The 12,952-nt window shown below is 35.7% G+C and overlaps 1 protein-coding gene across 2 annotated transcripts in view; it reads left to right on the forward strand.

The window, feature by feature from the left end:
* The window catches only part of LOC141512782 (dimethylaniline monooxygenase [N-oxide-forming] 2-like), a 48,002-nt gene extending 35,050 nt beyond the window's left edge, over positions 1–12,952 (forward strand). The window contains exons 4-9 of one of the 2 annotated variants that reach the window (XM_074221992.1): positions 1,811–1,973; positions 4,380–4,522; positions 4,654–4,853; positions 6,804–7,156; positions 9,021–9,093; positions 10,800–12,949. In XM_074221992.1, coding sequence (XP_074078093.1) covers positions 1,811–1,973; positions 4,380–4,522; positions 4,654–4,853; positions 6,804–7,156; positions 9,021–9,093; positions 10,800–11,145 — 1,278 coding nt within the window. In that variant the 3' untranslated portion in view covers positions 11,146–12,949. Of the gene's footprint in view, positions 1–1,810; positions 1,974–4,379; positions 4,523–4,653; positions 4,854–6,803; positions 7,157–9,020; positions 9,094–10,799 lie in introns of both variants that reach the window. The other variant, XM_074221993.1, reaches the window with a different exon arrangement.

Raw genomic sequence — 12,952 nt, forward strand, 5'->3', positions numbered from 1 at the left:
TAGATTCTTTCAATTTCTATATTACCCTCTGGATACTGGATAGTTTTCCTTTATAGTTTCTTGAAATATGAAGCCTGGATTTTTTTTTAATTTTTATTTTATTTATGGCAATGAGGTTAAAAGTGACTTGCCCAAGGTCCTACAGCTAGGCAATTATTAAGTGTTTGAGGCCTAATTTGAACTCAGGTCCAACTGGCTCCAGGGTGGGTGTTCTCACTGTGCCACCTAGCTGTCCCCCCATCATAACTTTCAAATAGTCCAATTATTCTGAAATTATTTCTCCTTGATCCATTTTTCAGTTCAGTTATTTTGCCCCTGTGATATTTTACATTTTCTTATATTTTTTCCATTCTTTTGATTTTGTTTTATGTCTTGATGTATCCCAAAATCATTAGTTTCCACTTACCCAACTCTAATTTTTAAAGAATTATTTTTTTAGTAAGCTTTTGTATCCTTTTTTTTTCAACTTAGCCAATTCTGCTTTTTTCAAGAGTTCTTTTCTTCAGTGAATTTTTCTACCACTTTTATCATCAATCCAATTCTGTTTTTAAGGTGCTATTTTCTTCAGTATTTTATGCTTCTTTTACTATATTGTAATTTTTTTCATAATTTTCTCACATAATTTTCTTTCTCAGATTTTTTCTCCTCTACTCTTAATTCTTTCTTTAATGATTCCAAGATTCTTGTTGGGCTTTGATCCAATTACCATTTTTCTCTGAGGCTTTGTTTGTTGCTCTTTTCCACATTATTGTCTTCTTAATTTGTTTTGGTCTCCCCTACTACCATGGCAACTTTTTTTATGGTCAAGTTCTTTTTTCATGCTGTTTACTTAATTTTTTCCTGCCTATTTCTTAACTTTGAACTTTATTTTAAAGTTGGGCTCATCTGATCTTGTGGTGGGGAAGTAAAGCACCAAACTTTAGGCTTTTTCTTGATTCTATTTTCATAACTAGTTCTGGAGGTCTGCAAGTTTTTGGTACTTCCAAAGTGAGTGTGCTCCACGGAGAGGTGGGGATCACTGCTGTCCTGGACTGTGCTCTAATCTTCACTCAAAAGGGAGTCTACCATTCTGCAGCCAAATGCACTAGGACTCCTTTTGACCCCAAAACTGTGACCATGTCCCCTGCTATTCTATAACCATAAGAGCTTGTGATCCTCTCTACCTTGGCACTGTGACCAGGGCCCTTGCCCATGCAACCATCCAAAGGTATTCCTTGCTGCTCTAGAACTAGACCTCAGGATTATGTATAGGCAATATAGTTGTCAATCATCACCACCTGTACCCAGTGCAAACAAAGGGTCCCCTGTAATTTCTTTCTGACCAGTTGTCTGACTGTCTCACTTTCCCTGAGCTGAGATCTCCCAAAGCTGCTGCTGCTGCTGCTGCTGCCTCTGCCACTCTCTCAGCCATCCCCAAGGGTCACCACTGGTACTTCTGTCATACCTCAGAAAGGATCCTTCCCTGACATCACAGGTCTCTCTTGCCAATCTTCTATATTGTCTTAGACTTAAAAATGTCTTACTCTGATGTTTTATTGATTCTTCTATTCCAAAATTTAAGTCAGGAGCTATTATAAAGTAGTTTGGAGGGAAATGTTAGGAGAGTTTAGCTGAGTTGTTACCCTTACTCTGTCATTTTGGCTCTCAATAAATGTTATTTTTAAATGTAAAAAATTTAGCTTGTGGGCCATATAAAAACAAGCAGTGGATCATACAAATACAGGCCAGATTTATCCTACCAGGACTAAGTTTGCTGAACTCTTCATTTAGAGAACCCATGGCTAATAGTACATTTTTCTGTTTATTCCAGACGACTGTGCACAGTGTAAAAAAACACAACAATTTTTCTTCTACTGGCAAATGGGATGTTATTACTGAGAGAAATGGGAAAGAGGAGTCGGCTACCTTTGATGCAGTTATGGTTTGCAGTGGTCATCACATTGTCTCCAACATGCCCCTAGACTCATTTCCAGGTGAGCCTTGGATTTTCTAAAACTCTTTTCAAGTATATTTGTGACACTGGTATGTGTTTGGAGCAAAAGATAAACCTCACTGTTATTTTAGACACAATGCTAAAGCTAAGACAGGCAGCATGGGATGAGACCTAGTGGTTAAAGAAGTCCTTGGTTCAAATTCGACCTGAGAAGTATTAAACCTATAATGCAGTAGTCACGTCTTAAGATTTGTGGAATTTCTCTTCTTTTGGAGACAGGTTGTCATCTGCATCATTGGAATTCTGTAGATATTATAAAACGTTTTCAATTTTCTGACTTTGTTTCTATTTGCTTATTTGAGTCCTGAACAAACTAGGAAAAAGTATTTAATCACATAAAGAGATTACCCGGGGTCTATTTGTTGTTTTGCTTTGCTTTGTTTTTTTAAACTCTAATATGGATATGAGCTAGCTTTGGGGCCTTAGCTATTATAGGAATCATATTGGAGGGAGAGACAAGCATAGGAAGGAACAAGAAAATTCCAATCCCTTTTTTGTTCAAGAAGAAAAACACAAAGAAGAATTTTATGTTTCCCAAATCACTGATATTCTTACAGGTTGATTGTATATGTGATTCAGTGATTTACCACTGAGCTTTTTATGCAATTCAATTGAAATGATTAGGTCATCAGACTTCACTGGGTCATCAAGCAATAAGACATTTCTCCAGCCTCATCCCTTGAGGCTCTGATCTAAGTTTTGGAATATGATTATCTTTTGAACCATGAGTCTTCCTGAGTCTTTTTCCCCTCTTCCCAAAAAAAAGATGCATGAATACTTAATAGCCCAAAAGGCTTTTTAGAAAAAGTGGATGGGAGGAGGGACAACCTCTACCCATGAAGCTGGGAAAAGGTCAGATTTCTAGAAGAGATTCTTATAGGTGGAAGGCATAGAATTGATGGTGACATTTTGTAATTTCAAAGAAAGAGAGAATAGTTAGTACTGGCAGCTGGCTATCCCTCCTTTCCTCCATTTCCTCCCAACAGATCCTAGGATTCCTATGGGCCACCAGAGAAATGACTACTATCTTCTAAAGTGGTCTCACTTAACTTTTTAGCTTCAAAAAACATTTAGAATATGAATAACCTATTAGATGCAAAGTGCAGAGGAATTTTAAAGGTATAACTGATGAAAAGCCTGACTTCAGGGACCTTAATTCTACTTTCTCCAGAGAAACAGTGGTTACCCATCAAGCAAAAAAAAAAAATCTTTATTTTATAGGATTCTATGGTGATACATTGAAACAATTAGGTGGCACAATGGATAGATAGGGTGTTGGGTCTGGAATCAGGAATTCAAATCTGGTCTCAAGATACCTACTAATTGTGTGACCTTAGGCAAGTCACTTAACCCCATTTGCCTCAGTTTCCTCATCAGTAAAATGAGTTGAAGAAAGAAATGGCAAACCAATCCAAAGTCTTTGCCAAGAAAACCCCAAATGGGATCATAAAAAGTCAAACACAACTAAATACAACTGATCAGCAACAATTTTATTTGCATTCAGAAGGTGTTGGAAATAGAACTTGAAGCAGGGTCCTGGCATTCCTGAGACCAGTTAATTTCTTAAGACAACCTCTCTAATTACTAAACTACAATCTGGGCATGTGATGCTTGTCCTTCATTCTTGAAGACTGTGCTGTCTGAGAGGTGATGCCATGACTTCCACATGAATTGGATTTAAGTGAGGGACTGCTGTGCTGAATCATCTATCTCACTTTCTTCTCTGGAGCCATCTGTATCCAGCGGCCAGATATGGATCAGGACAACTGGACATGACCCTGGTCATATAACAACAAACAACTCTTTACCTCAAGGAATTCACCTGGTCTCACCTCTTTGTCACTAATTTTCTGCATCTTGTTGAACTAATTATGTAACCTCTCTGTTACTGACAATTTTCTCTCATGCAAAATGAGAGTGACAATAGCATCTGCTCAACATCCTATTTCATATTGTATTCCTATTTTAGAAAGGACTCTGAAATTTTAAAGGGATAACCTTAAGTAGAAGGTCAATTGAAAGCAGGCTGAGTTTAATGTTCAGGGTAAGGGTTTGATTAAGAACTGATTAAACTTGTTTATTCTGAGTAAAAATGTAAACCTCAGCCCTTGAATTTTGACCCTTTGTTCCCTATGCCAAATGTTAAAGTCCTTTGATTCAAAAGGGTAAATATATTTCTGGCATTCAAATATTAGTACTGCGGTTAATTAACTCACTGCTTTTGCCTTCTGGCACTGTTGAAGAAATCAAAGAATGGAAGGGGTTGGGAGGATGGTCACTGAACCTAAAAGGCATATCCATATTAGTTTACAAGAAAATGGTGCTGTCACATAGACATAAATGATCTACCAAGAAAGTCATATTCTTTCTCTTCCTTCCCTTGTAGGTTTTGAGAAGTTTAAAGGACAGTATTTCCATAGCCGCCAGTACAAGAATTCAGAAGGATTCGAGGGAAAGAGAATTCTGGTGATTGGGTCTGGAAATTCAGCCTCAGATATTGCATCTGAGCTGTGTAAGAATGCTGCTCAGGTGTGATGTTTTAGATAACTTTTATTTGTCTCAAGTGAAAGTCTGGAAGCAAAACATAATTTGGGATTTGTCATCTGAATGATCTATCAAAATTGGCCCATGTTGAGCACTCCTTGGTATTGCTTTTTCAGGTGTTTATGAGCACCAGGCATGGCTCATGGGTCATGAGCCGAATTTCTGACAATGGCTATCCTTGGGACATGGTATTCCACACCAGATTCAGCTCTATGCTCAGAAATACCCTACCAGTGAAGATTGTACAATGGATGATGGAGACGCAGATGAATCGATGGTTTGACCATGAAAACTATGGTCTGGTACCTGAAAACAAGTAGAGCGACTATTTTACTTTTCTTTTCTAAGTTCCCTGATAGGCAAAGGCACTGGTATCTGAAGGATAGAGAGTCTAAAGCTGAACCTTTCTTGCTATAACCCTCTTCCAACATGATAGTCTTCAAAGGTTTCCGTTCCTCAAAGAGCTCAGGAACTATCAATAGGGCAGTTAACTTGATTTAAAATCAGAGTATCCTATAATGAAATGGTAATGAAGGACTGAGCATTCCATCCCTAAAAGTTCAAACAAAGGCAAAAGGCTCATCTCATAGAAAAGAAGTTCTACTAAGAGAGTTGGATAAGAGATTGGAAGTCCCTAAGAGGTCAATGATTCTTAGTCCATTTGGAAATTTTGAGGAGTTCATGCATCAAAGACTCTATTTTGACTTGTCAAAATAATAATAATAATAATATAATAATATTTAGATGGCACAGTAAATGGCATGCTATACCTGGAGTAAAGAAGGCCTGAGTTCAGATCCAGCCTCAAACACTTACCATCTAGGTAACCCTGGGCAATTCACTCAATCTCTGTTGGCCTCAGTTTCCCATCTGTAAAATGGAGATAATAATAATAGAACCTACTTTAAAGGGTTGATGTGAAGATCAAATTAGATAATAATTTTAAAATTCTAGTCACCTAGTATTATCTAAGTGTTAACTATTAATAATAAAATTAATTATGACTTCTAATTATAATAATTCATAATGTTAATAATGATAACAACAACATGAACCACTGTCATCATGTTCACACAAAAGCTCTCCCCATGGATGGCTTGGAAGAAAAGTGCTTCTAAGATTTTTCTACATAGTAAGCGCTAGACAAAATGTTAGCCATTATTATGAATAACATTATTTATAATAAACAAAAGAATGACTAATAATATTACTGTTATTAACATCAGAAATTGTGATCATGTTCACACAAGGTTTTCCCCATGAATGACTTAGGGAAAAAGTGCTTCTAAACTTTTTCTCTACACTTTTAACTCTCTTTAATCTTAGAACTTTAAAATTTCACTCTTGTAAACTTAAATAATTACTAGAGGCAGTGAAGAAATGAAAATGGAAATAACATTGAAGTTGGAGTCAAATAGATATGGGTTCTGGTAAATTAATTAGCTTTGTAATCTTGGCCACATCACTTTAATTCTCTAGCCTCTGTTTCCCCTTCTATAAAATAAGGAAGTAGGCTAAGATGAATATTAAGAATCCTTCTAGACCAAAAAATAATAATTCCCCAAATGTCTATCTTCTTTTTGAAACTTGGAAATCTTTCATTAAGTGTCAAAGTTTAGAGATATTTGAACAATCTATTTTAGTCAATTATATCCAAGAGACCGCATCATTGGCTACTGACATTAGAAACTGAGATAATACCCAAATGTTCCACCATGAAAATAATTAAACAAAACCCACAAGTTTTCAGGTGATATGAAGGACAGGGTCAGGATTTTGAATTCACAAACATTCTAAAAACTTTATCCTCATTTATTTTCATTTACCATTCTATGAAGATTATTTACATAAACCCCTAAGAAATTTCAAATTGGCAGATAGACATTTTTTTCATGGTTCTTGTTTCCTATGCACTCTCGGAAGAGGTTTTACAAAGCAGCAAAATAATGAGGAGGTAGGCAGCAGAAGGAAAGTAAATAAATAGTCTATTCCCAAATGGGATAGTCAAGAGTGTTAACTAGCATTTTTCCTAAGCATTTTGGGGTGATATATTTGTCCTGATACATGTTGCCCTCTATCATCCCCCCTTTAGTGGAGGAGAAGCTATGATATAGGGGTATGGCTAGATCATAAGGGCTGAGGGAGATTGAGCAAATTTCAAAGGATTTTAGGGATTGTTGGGGAAATGTTTTCAGGATCACACTCATATAAGATAGACTCAACTTGAACCACTTCAAACTACTCTGTTTTGTTCTATGTGTTTTAGGTACCTGATGAAAGAGCCAGTGTTGAATGATGATCTTCCCAGTAGAATCCTCTATGGGGCCATCAAAGTAAAAACCCAAGTAAAGGAACTCACAGAAACCTCTGCCATCTTTGAGGATGGAACTAGGGAAGACATAGATGTGATTGTCTTTGCCACAGGATATAAGATTTCTTTTCCCTTCCTTGATGAATCAATTGTCAAAGTGGAACACAATCAAGTGAAACTGTACAAGTACATTTTCCCTCCTAACCTGGAGAAATCAACTCTGGCATTCATTGGTCTCATCCAACCTCTGGGATCCATCTTCCCAACCTCTGAACTCCAAGCTCGCTGGGTAACAAGAGTTTTCAAAGGTGAATGAGCAAATATGTATGGTCAGTATTTAAAATTCTGGTATATTTTGCTTAATAAGTGGATGCCCAAAAGGTATATTTTTACCAAAATTACCCTCAAAAAGGAGTATCATGTTGGGTGTTTTAGGAGTTTTTATTACAGGGCCTGTATTCATCACTTGTAGGAAAACTCAGTCTCTGTTTTTATGTTGGCACCAATAGAGATGCAATAGCTACAATTATGAGGGAAACACTGTTTCATAGAGGATAAGGTAATGGAGTTGGAATAAGGAAGTTTGGGAGTCATATCCTATTGATGGCACTTATTAGCTTTTTGAACTTGAGTCTGGGTCTCAGTTTCCTAATCAATAAGATGAGAATATTAATAACTCTCATACTTGCCTCATGGTTATTATAAAATTTAAAAGAGATAATTTCTCTAAAGTACTTTTAAACTTTACAACAATCTGGAGATGTCAATTATTATTAATAATAAGAACTGGAGTTGTGATATCATTAATGTCGGGAATTCCTGAAAGTCAGCATTTTTTCTGCAATTGAGTCTTAACCGGTAGTGGCTGCATATTGACTTAGAAAATGACAAATGAACATTATCTATGCTGCATTATATTTTTATTTATTTTGTTAAGCATTTCTTTTGAAATTCTATAAGTGTCAGAGATCTGCTAGTCTCAGATCTGACACCTCTGGTTTTAGAGAGAGACTTGGAGCACTGAGATATTGAGAGTTGTGTGTGTGTGTGTGTGTGTGTGTGTGTATGTGTGGACTTGAAGAGAGGCTTAGTGGTCAGTCCTGTAGACTCTACTATTCTGTCACTAAATTATCATTATTCCTTTTAAAAGGGGAAATCATCATAAAGAGCATAGAATCCACTCAAGAGTATTATGAAAGGGTGGCGCAGTGAATAAAGCACTGGCCCTGGAGTCAGGAGTACCTAAGTTCAAATCTGGCCTCAGACACTTAATAATTACCTAGCTATGTGGCCTTGGCCAAACCACTTAACCGTATTGCCTTGCAAAAAGACTAAAAAAAAGTATTATGAAAAACTGGATTCCAGTTGACAAAAAGTTTCATTTGAATTTCAAAATTTGGATTCATTGATTTCAGTAAATTCTCTGGTTATCTTAGAGTCAAGAGACCCAGGAGCCCATTCCTGATGACTTGCTTTTTTTTTTTTTGAGAAAGTTGCCCCTTTGGAACTTAGCCACATTGTTGAAAGATTCAGTGGCCCAGGAAGTTGCCATAGAATTCATTCCATTCCCCAGGAAGCATTCCAACAATCTATAAAAGCCCCATTTAGGGTTTTGTCATATTGGTTATTTATTTTTTTGTTCAGTTATTCAGTTATGTCCAGTTCTTCAAGACCATATTTGGGGTTTTCTTGGCAAAAGTACTATAGAGCCATTTGCCATTTCCTTCTCCAATTCATTTTACAATTGAGAAAGCTGAAGTATATAGATGCAAGTGACTGGCCCAGAGTCATATAGCTATTAAGTGTCCAAGATGAGATTTAAATTCAAAGATAAGTCTTCTGGATTCCAGGTCCAGAACTCTATCCACCATGCCACATACATTTAATTTTATTAGTTGTTGAATATTGCTTCTGGAGAATTAAAACATTTTTCATCAAATGTTTCTGACTACTGATCATTTAATTTGGCCTTCAAACATTCTAAAGTATCATGGCTGATACATAAATTCTTGGGAAGTTTTTAATGAGAGAAATTTGGCAGATACATCATGGGACTCTGTCACTATAAATCTACATCCATAACTTTTGACTACAAAACGATTTAAATATGACTGGCTTGTACAGTAAGTGTTATAGGATCAAATCACCACAAATCCACTTTTTCTGTTCTAGGCCTGTGTACACTACCCTCAGAGAGCACTATGAGGGCAAGCATCGAGACAAGAAAGGAAAAAAGAGTTCAACTGTAAGAAATTACATGTGACCCTTCAAGTAAAGTTCATTTGACTTAGGGATGTTAATTCCTATTGAGATAGAAAGCTTTCTACCAATTCCCATACCTATGTTGTTTGGAGCTTAAATTGCAGGAAGTCTCCTAGAGCTTTGGGAAGTGGAAGGAGGTGAGGTTAAAGTAAAGTTTATAGGAAATATTTCTTTAGGTGTCATGAGGAATTAAAAATGGGAAGCTGGGATAAAATATTTTAGACTTCAGAATTAAACTTTCCATTTGCGTAACCATCTTTGCCTTTATTTTGCAAGAATTTGGCCACCTACAGAAAATGTTCTATTGGCCTTAAAATTCTGTTGAAAGATGACTGTCCTTGAAATTTGTATATTATACAAATGAAAATAATAGACCATGGGAGTCCCAGATCAAAGAATAGTCATTATATCTCTCTGGAAAAGAATTTTCCCAACCAAACTGAGGAGATTACAGGTTTGGGACCATTGTTTGAAAATAGCTAATGGGACAGATGGAAATCCTAATGATCAGTTAACTTAGGATAAGCCATACCTCCTCTTGAAATAGAAAAACAAAGATAGCTACATCTTTCCTGAAATTCTCAACTTTTGAGGACCTACTGGGTTTTCCCAGTAACATCATCCAAACTGGAAAGATGGAGACAGATCTCTTTCTTTTCCAATACCCTTGCATGAAGAGATAGCTCTTATAACTATGAACCAATGAAAAGAGCTCCTCATGGAGTTTCTGCCTGGTCCATGTCCCATTCCAAGGGAGATTTTGCAATTTAACAAAAGTCCATGTCATGTAATCTTATCACATAGCCAGCAAACTTATCAAGCCAAACAGGGGTTTGACTAATCACTTCTACTCTATAATATAATACAATATCATATAATGCAATACAATACAATATTACTCAATCATTGAATATTTATTAAGCAGAGTACTGTGCCTGTACTAAGCACTGGGAAGTCAAAGACAAAAAAGCAATCATTCTCTTAAGGAGTTTACATGTTATTGGATATGCTGCTTTGGGACATAAAGTTTTAGAAACCCTAGCATCCCTGTAAAGATATTCAGAAATTTTAAGGAACTAACTAAAAAGACTCTGACCTTATGATAGGCTATTCAAAAGAATGTTTAGATATCAATTTTCCATGTCACATTTCATATGCAGTGAAACCATACTCACCACTTTGCCTGAGATCAAGAGAAGAAAATGAGTAGATACACTATGGGGGGAGCAGTAAAAGGAATGTGAATGAGAATGCTATGATTGACTGATACTTCTAAACTCAGCAAATAATTCCACACAATGGAGGTCATGATCAAATTTAAGGGGAAACAATGATTTTCATTTTTGGTTTTTATATTCCCAGGTGCCTAACATAGAACTTTGCAAATAGTAAGTTCTTATTTTAATAAACATTATTAAGTGGCACACACTAAGTGCTTAATAAAAGCTTATTAATTGAATTTCACTAATCTGAACTGAGTACATGGCTACCAAATTATTTCATATAAGTAGTTGCTTTCCCTTAGAAACATAAATGAAAAGTATAAGTTATTTGATGCAATTATATAATAACCTCACACTTACCACTAGGTATAATAAAAATAAATGAGCAAAAGAGAAAGAGTGAGATCTTTTTGAATATTCTGAATATAACCCATAATACTTCTTTTTTTTTTAATTCTTCATTAAGGTTTGGGAAGAGTCAGAGCCAGACTTTGCAAACCAATCATATTGACTACTTGGACGAACTTGCCACAGAGATAGGAGTCAAGCCTGATATTGTGTCACTCTTTTTTAAAGACCCCAAATTGGCCCTAAAGATGTACTTTGGGCCCTGCAATCCATATCAGTATCGCCTTGATGGCCCTGGGAAGTGGAAGGAAGCCAGAAATGCCATCTTCACCCAGGAGCAAAGGATTCTGAAGCCTTTGAAGACTCGCATTGTGAAGGATTCTTCCATAGTTTCTTTTACTTCTTTGATGAAAGCCCTGGGTCTTATTGCTATTGTGTTGGCCCTTTTTTTCAATATTCATTAAGTCTGGGTTGTAATTATGAAAGTTTAGGATTATTGGATTTTATTAGGAAGAGTATAAGTTCCTTGAGGGGAAATAGTGTTTTGTTTTTTATCTTTGGCGCCAAGTGCCTAATCTCAAGTCAAGTCAGTAAGCATTTATTAAGGAGACAATTTTCTAAGGACTGGGGAAACAAAGAAAGGCAAAAGGCAGATCTTGCCCTCAAGGAGTTTGTAGTATAACAAATGTTAGAACTGAAGACAAAATATATATATATATATATATATATATAGAGAGAGAGAGAGAGAGAGAGAGAGAGATGCACTTATTTCTATATATATACACACATATGCATATATAAATATATATGGGAAAATGCTTGAAAACTACCTGACTATATGCTCAATTTTATTACAATTGATAAGTACAATGGATGATGAAGAAAATTAGTGAGTTATTATAAACCAGCTTTATGGATATATACAAAGAGCAAATTATAGCATTTAAATATTTTACCATTCCATCTTTCCCACGGTGAATGACAAAAGTTTAAAACATTATCCTTTTTATCATGAAATATCATAAATATCATTGCCAACTATGAGCATGTAGTAGTTATAGGAGGGAAAGCCATAGAACACACACATTCCTTGATTCTAAGTTGTAAGATAATCAAAATAGAGGATTATTTAAAATCATTTCTCTTGAGTCACATTCTTGACAGCCTTCCCATCTTGTGTCCATCTGGTAAATTCCTGTCTGTTCTGTACCCAAACTCAAGTCCTTGGCAAAGCCTCCAAAATGCTAAAGGGAAATATTTGAACAGTGATTACACAGATGAATAGAGATCGACTGGAAGTATCCATGCCATCTTTATACTCCACCCTTATGGTTTAACAAATCATCACATTCTTTCGATTGTGGTCACAAGAAAACCTGCTTTTTTAATATGTCATTTAGCAACATATGTGAATAGGAAAAATATAATCAAAACAGGACTGAATTGGGGAGCAGAGGACTTGGTTGCAAAAACCAGGTCTGCTATGTCTGTTTCCTCAAATATAAAACGAGGGGGTCAAATGAAATTATATATATGAATATATATATATATATATATATATATATATATATATATATATAATATCTAAATTCCCTTCTGGTTCTACAATAATAATACTATACACTCTAGACTTCCTCTACCATGCCCTCACTCTTCATCCTAGAATTTCCAAGTGCTTTCTGTCTCTGTAAACTCTTCCTATGATTGGATGGCTGCTACCAGAATCTCCATTTAAGGAGGACACCTAGACCAGTCATATCTCATCCCTCTTCTAGGTACATTCTAGACTTTCTTTTCCAACCCCCTTAGGTATCTTTGTGTCTCTTCCTTTTATGTTTTATCTTCCATCATTCAAAAGCTCTTTGAAGGCAGGCACAATTTTTCTTTCAACTTGTAATTGTATTACCAGCACTTAACCTAGTGCTGCTAGTACCTAGTAAATTCTTAATTTTTTGTTGTTTTATTGACAATTGCCATTAATAAATCTCATTATTATTAATGGAGCACATATCAATAAATAATTTGATCAACAGAGCACTTAATTATATTTGTAATTATTCCTCCAATGATTTTGTAAGCTTCACACATTAATAAACTCTCTTGCAAATATTAAATTAAGTGGATTGTTGTCAACTGATTTTATGACTTCTTTTTAGAGACAATCTTCCCATGAGTTTATGATTATAGACTTTTCAACATAGAAATACTTTCCAAGACACGTTAAAGCATAGAGATGTCTGAGGTCCAAGCAAAACTCTCTCTGTAGTTCCC

Source organism: Macrotis lagotis, chromosome 2, assembly GCF_037893015.1.
Source record: "Macrotis lagotis isolate mMagLag1 chromosome 2, bilby.v1.9.chrom.fasta, whole genome shotgun sequence".
Taxonomy (NCBI): Eukaryota; Metazoa; Chordata; class Mammalia; order Peramelemorphia; family Peramelidae; genus Macrotis; species Macrotis lagotis.